The sequence below is a fragment of the Lactuca saligna genome, chromosome 4, assembly GCF_052625555.1.
Source record: "Lactuca saligna cultivar CGN05327 chromosome 4, ASM5262555v1, whole genome shotgun sequence".
Lineage (NCBI taxonomy): Eukaryota > Viridiplantae > Streptophyta > Magnoliopsida > Asterales > Asteraceae > Lactuca > Lactuca saligna.
The window spans coordinates 335,476,650-335,483,564 of NC_136420.1; the positions used below are offsets into that span (position 1 = coordinate 335,476,650).

The 6,915-nt window shown below is 30.8% G+C and overlaps 1 protein-coding gene across 1 annotated transcript; it reads left to right on the forward strand.

Moving 5' to 3' along the window:
- The first annotated feature begins 327 nt into the window (after positions 1 to 327).
- LOC145044175 (metaxin-like protein) lies at positions 328 to 3,730 on the forward strand. The gene is made up of 6 exons (XM_078993014.1): positions 328 to 560; positions 855 to 1,189; positions 1,278 to 1,354; positions 1,466 to 1,526; positions 1,883 to 2,045; positions 3,370 to 3,730. The coding sequence occupies exons 1-6, from the start codon at positions 395 to 397 to the stop codon at positions 3,555 to 3,557; spliced, it is 990 nt and encodes a 329-aa protein (XP_078849140.1). The 5' UTR covers positions 328 to 394; the 3' UTR covers positions 3,558 to 3,730.
- The last annotated feature ends 3,185 nt before the right edge of the window (positions 3,731 to 6,915 follow it).

Sequence of the window (6,915 nt, forward strand, 5' to 3'; positions counted from 1 at the left end):
CCAACTGTTGAATTTGTTCTCATTTGGTCCCTTTCCTTTTTTTTGTACTTAATATACCATCAAACTTGTTGTTTGTGTTCACCATAACCCTTTGACCGGTTATCACAGGTCAAAAGTCTATCAAAAGGGTTATGATGAACACAAACAACAAGTGAATGGTATATTGAATACAAAAAAAAGAAAATGGACCAAATGAATACAAACGCAAAAGATAATTACAGAAGAGTCATTTTCCCGAAGATCTTTTATAAGATTTAACAATTTTAGGGCCAGTTTGACGCATATGTTTTCTTAGGGTCCGAATATGATATTATCTAAATCTGGTTCCTATCAAGCAACCTTATTAAATTAGGGTTTTACACTTCGTCTTCTTCCTCATAGATTCTGGTTACTGATGGATGAAGTGATTCAAAAAGAGCGGCAACATCTGACTCTAGTCACTAGAAAACCATGTTTTAGTCTGCCAACAGCTTGTCCTTCGTGCTTGCCTGTCTACATCTATCTCAAATTCGCCAATGTTCCTTTCGATTCGTGTTACAATCTCACTTATCCTGATTCCGGTATGTAATTTCAATTCCAATCTATTATATGCACATCTCTGGATGATAATGTGGCCTTTATATGCTTGTAATGTGCTGAGTTTATTGTTCTAATCGAATCAATATGAAAAAAAAGATCATTGCGTTTTTAGGTCAAAACGGGTGCATTTCACTTTTTCAATCAACATAACATCCGTTTTCACTTCACAATTATTATATGGATTTCAAACTTTCATAAGTGAATAATGAAATTGCTGCTACATATGGAACGATGCTGGTTGATGTTCAGTTGAGACGTGTTTTTGTTTCATTCAGATCAAATTCCTTATGTTGACTCCGATACATACGTTGCTTACAACAACGAGAAGGGTGGTGTAATTGAAAGTTTAAAAGAAGATAATATCGTCAATCTGGACTCAGAAGTCCAAAGCCTTCCTGAATGGGTATCCATAGTTGCAATGATTAATTCATGGCTTTCAGATGCAATCTTGTACGAGCTCTGGGTAGGTTCAGATGGAACTTCTGCACACAAGATCTATTACTCTGATCTCCCATGGCCAATAGGAAAGCTGTTATATCTTAAACAAGTATACAATGTAAAACAGTTACTTGGAATTTCAAAAGACACAGCTGAAAGAAGGGAAGAAGAGGTAATGATTCTTTATCTAATCATTCCTTCCTTGTTTTGTGTTTATAATTATAACTGATGCTCAATTTTGATGAATCTTTTTGTGACAGATATATAGGAGAGCTACCATTGCTTACCAAGCTTTATCAACCAAGCTAGGCGAAGAGTCATTTTTCTTTGATAACAGGCAAGTTTTGAGTTTTCACATCCTACTTTTTTATCCAAAATCTTTTCATTTTAACTTAATCACTGCAACAACAGCAAGTGTTTAATGTTTTTGCCTTGTTATGTAATGCAGGCCAACTAGTTTGGATGCTATTTTTCTTGGGCATGCACTTATTACACTTTATGCATTACCGGTTAGTATCAACCTTTAGTAGCTATATTTTATTATGTTCTTGTTTGTTTTTCTTATATCAACTATGCTTCATCAGTGTACAATTAATTTGGGACGGAGGTAGTAAATCTTTATCATCTTTCATACCTCAAGAAAGTGTCGATTTTCAACTTATTTGGTGTTTATATATGATTGGGTTTTTGTTTTCTCTCCTTTATTTTTGTTCTTTCAGTTATATAACTCTTTTACTGATGTACAAGTCCAAATCTAATGAATTTAGTTTCACTTAAAGTTGCCATTATTTAATAAATACATGTTCACAATGCATTTTTTAGCTTCAAATTTTGTAAATTTATATCAATTATTTTTTACTTGTAGGAAACATCAATACTTCGTTGCAAACTGTTGGAACAACCTAATCTTGTGTTATATGCTGATAAACATAAAGCTGAACTTTTGGATTCTGGATCATCTTCTTCAGATCCATCATCATCATCATCATCATCATCATCTATACCCAAACGAGGACCTTCAAATTGGAGTAAGTTTTTTTTTAATATAATTTCATAATTAGTTAATACATTAAATATGATTAAAAAAACCATCATTAACAAGATGATCCATTTTTTTAATAAAGCAATATGGAAGTTGTAACGACACGGGTACTAATCACTTTTAATCCGTTTCACTGGTTCTTTTAGCTAATTCTTTTAAGAGTAAATTACAAATTTGGTCCCTTTGTCTTACTCAAAATTGTAAGTTTGGTCCATCTTTTGAAAATTTCTTGAAGTTGTCCATTTCGTTGAGGGTTTGGTCCCTGTGCTTTATGCTAGTTCGCAAAGTTTGGTTCGATTCTATTTCTTTTAAAGTAAATTACATTTTGGTCCCTGAGTTTGACTGATTTTTGCAATTTTGATCCCAAAAATTGTTCTCTTGCAATATTGATCCTTATTTAAGGTTCTTGTAACATTTTTGGTCCCTGTTCAGGTAAAATCACTGTTTTGGGTCCCAAAAGTATAGTCCTACTCAATACAAGGACATAAACCGTTTTAAAACTCCAAATAAGGAGTAAGGACCAAAATTGCAAGAGAAAACTGTTTGAAACCAAAAACATTACAAGAACCATAACTAATAAGAGAAATTTCTTGAAATCTTCCCGAAGGCATCCCTAAGTTTGTATTTCATTGTGGATTTAGCTCCTTTGACAGTGAAATCAATTCTTAAAAGAAAGGGTAAATTACATTTCTGATCCCTGAGTATAGCTGAAAATTTCCAATTTAGTCCTAAATAGTTCTCTTGCAGTTTTGGTTCTTATTTGAAGTTTTATAACGTTTTTGGTTCTTGTTTCAAGTAGAAGTACCAACTTAAATGGGGATCCCTATTTAAAGTTTTTGTAACGCTTTTGGTCCCTGAGTATAGCCGATTTATGCAATTTTGGTCTAAAAATATAGTCCCTATGAAGCAAGGACCAAAATCGTTATGAAAACTTCAAATAGGGACCAAAATTGCAAGAGAGAACTTTTTAGAACCAAAATTGAAAAAAAAAACAGCTATACTCAGGGCCAGGGATCAAAAATGTAATTTACTCTTTCTTTTAAGACTAGCATTTCATTCAGAGAGGGATTAAGCCCACAATGAAATGAAAAATTAATACCGACTTCAGGAAGATTTTAAAAGTTGGACCAAACTTGCAATTTTTAGTAAAGCACAAAGACCAAATCCAACATTGGGAAGAATGATAAAAGATGGAGAAAACTTGCAATTTTAAGTAAAACACAGGGGACCAAATTTGTGATCTACTTTTTTTTTTTTTTTAATCTGTTTGATTTGTAGTAATACTAAAATGTGGACGTTTTTACCCCTAGGTTCGAAGCCGAAAAGTCAACCAGCGAAGAGGGAGAGGACAGAGGAAGAGAAGAATTTCAGAAGAAAAGCAAAGTATTTCTTGGTGACTCAGCTGGTTGCTGTTTTAGTTTTTCTTAGTCTTCTTGGTGGATCTGATGATACTGAAGTGGATGCTGATGGGGATGATGACTTCGATTATGATAACTAAAACATAAATCACAAACTTTTTTTTTTTTTTAAATCTGTCGTGTAGTCCATTTCATGTTTTGTGGAAAATTTTGAAGACATGCACATATAATACACGACTTCATTGATGTGATTTGTTAGAGTTAGATGATGACATAAATCTGAAGCTGGATATGCGTTTCTTGTGTTCCTCAACTTTTGTACCATTTTTTTTTAAGTTATTGTTGTTCTGTATGCTATAAGACAACAATTTCCGATGTGGCTAACTTTTTTTTTTCTTTTTTTTTTTAAGAAAGGTATTCATGTCTTTTATAGAGAGCAGGTTTTTATCTCATCTTTTTGGGTCAGATATCAGTAGAAGTCTTAATTGAAATGACGATTTATAATGATTAATGAATCTACCAAACAAATATGCAAATTAATTATATTTTATAGTTCTGGAATGGAAGTTCTTTAATTCATAATTTATTACTATTTTTTTCATCCGTTTAATAATTTTGGAGTGCATAGTTTTATTTATTTATTTAAATTTAAATTTTATTACTATTCATCAACTACTTATTTATTATTCATCGACATTTAATTATCTTTTGTAGTATTACTCTCTATCCCCAGTTTTAATTACATTTTAATCCTATCCTCAGAACAACTACATGCTTTTGGAAGATATTGGAAAATGACTTACTTTTGGGCATTTGTCAATATAACCACCATTCCAAAATGACTCTTTCACATTTAAATAAATATATAATGCATATTTTTTTTATTCATGTGCATCAAACACTTTCCAAATGTCTAATAACACTAGTTTTTTCAACCAAACGTCACATTGTATGCTCTTTGATCATGTTTACTTCCCATTCACTGCTTTGTTTCTTTAACTTTTTATAAGATTTAAATGAAACGTTTATTGTTTACAGGATTAGGACACGTTCTTTAAATTTTGAAACATGTTTTTTTGTCTGAAATCTGAAATCCAAAATTTGGGTCCATTATATATTTGGGATAATAGTTTGAAAGGGTAACGAACTTTCGATTTTGTTCACATTTAGTTATTAAACTTTTTTTCGTTATTTATTTGCCATTGAACTATTGAAACTGTTCATATTTACCCTTATAACCGGCTGTTACCGGTTATAAAACAGCCGGTTATAAGGGTAAAATGTGAACAGTTTCAATAGTTTAGTAGCAAATAGATAACGAAAAAAAATTTAGTGACTAAATGTGAACAAAATCGAAAGTTCATTTCCCTCTAAAAAGTTCAATGGTTAAATGTCAATAAACTTTTTATTGTATTATGTTTTACCAAATTATTTATTTTTGTTTAATTGTAGCAACATTTGTTGATCAAAAAATCTATGAAATAAAAAAACAAAATGTAACATCCGGATTTCCAGGTATTATAATTTAAGTATTTTTTCTTCATAGATTTTTTTATCAACAAATGTTGCTACAATTAAACAAAAATAAATAATTTGCTAAAACATAATACAAGAGGAAGTTTGTTCACATTTAGTCATTGAACTTTTTAGAAAAAAACGAACTTTCGATTTTTGTTCATATTTAGTCACTAAACTTTTTTTCGTTATGTATTTGCCACTAAACTATTGAAACTGTTCACATTTTACCCTTATGACCGGTAATAGCCGGTCATAAGGGTAAAATATGAACAGTTTCAATAGTTCAATGGCAAATAGATAACGAAAAAAAATTTAGTGACTAAATGTGAAAAAATACGAAAGTTGATTACCCTTTCAAGTCATTATCCCTATATACTTTTATGTCGGAAAAAAGTACATTTAATGTGACATAAATAAAGTTACTCCAAATGCTCATATTTTGAACATGTAAAACCGAAAATGTTGGGTTGTTTTCCTTTCTTCCGAAATTCCGGATGGTCATTTTGTGAGTATCCCTTTATTGAATATGCAAGTTAAAATTATAATATTTTCATTGCCGTTTTATTATTTTAACTACATAATTGATTAAATAACACCAATATGAAATACAATGTAAATTTAAAAACAAAAATTGCTGAACAAGGTTTTTAAAGATGAGAAGAAGACAAAGTAAGCTAATTTCTTATACCACTTTCAAAAAAAAAAAAAAGTCAAATACCAACAATAGTCATCAACGGATAAGGGTAGAGGTGCACAAACAAGATTATTTCAGCAATTTGGGTGAAACCGGTTTGAGAAAACCGGTAGATTGTACCAAATGTGGAGCTGATCATGAGATTCTGGCAGCATTTCAAGATCTTTCACCATCTCTTTTGCTTGTATTTCAACATGATCCAAGTTAACACCAACATAACCTTCACCCGAAAGCACACATGTCAAAGGAGGCCATTTTCATCTTTTTGTACATTTGATACTTCTAATAAGATGCTCCAAATTAAAAACAACCATTAATCCTTTTTGTATATGGTTTTGTAAGCAAGGATATTTTCTTCAAACAAAACTGAGTGAAATATTGTTGTATGATGTTTGATGCTAAATGTCTATTTCACATGAAATTATCACAACTAGTTGTGTTTACCGGAAAACCGGTGTGAAAGGTAATATTGCCAAACCGGTTCAAATCGCCGATCGGATTAGGAACCGAACCGGTTTAGGAGCGGATTGGATTCAGATTCAAAACGGTTACGGATCATGAACCAGTTTTTTTGTTGTGCACCTCTAAATAAGGAAAGGTCGTATTGAGCTGCGAAAAAAACCTTATTAGGCTACAAAATGGGCCTTGAATGGTCCCCAACTCCCCATATATTAGGCATAATTTTCTCATTTTATTTACTTTTACATTATTTTTGGATGAAAATTCTCTGAAGAATTTCATAATAATTTCATTTTAAAGCTATTTTTGCTGTGTAGTATTCTTTGAAGACTTTTACCATAAAAACGTTCATTTTTTTTGAATTTCCGTCGATTAGAGCTAAGAACTTAAGAATTTAGCTAATCAAACTTTTAGCATAAAACATTCATTTTTTATTATTTTTTATTTTTGTATGTCAAAAAGTACAACATAAAACATTTTTTTTGTTGTGGAAAAGGTATTTGAAGATTTTTGCATTTGCTTTTCCATAGTTGCAAAAATAAATTGATTTTTTTTTTCTTAAAAACGACCCATTTTGGTGATTTCACAGACAGACATGTACAAAAATGACTACTTGGAAACCTTATAATTTTTGCTTAAAATAATAAGTTTAAGATTTTCAAAGTTGATACTAACATTGAACATTTAAAAAGTAAAAAACAAACCCTAAATTTCATATATCTATAAAATTCATAACGAAAGATTAAAAGTAAATAAAATTATGCATAATTACTCGCTATTTATATCGTTCAAACTTGAAAGATTCTAGTATTGTTGTTGTGTGTAAA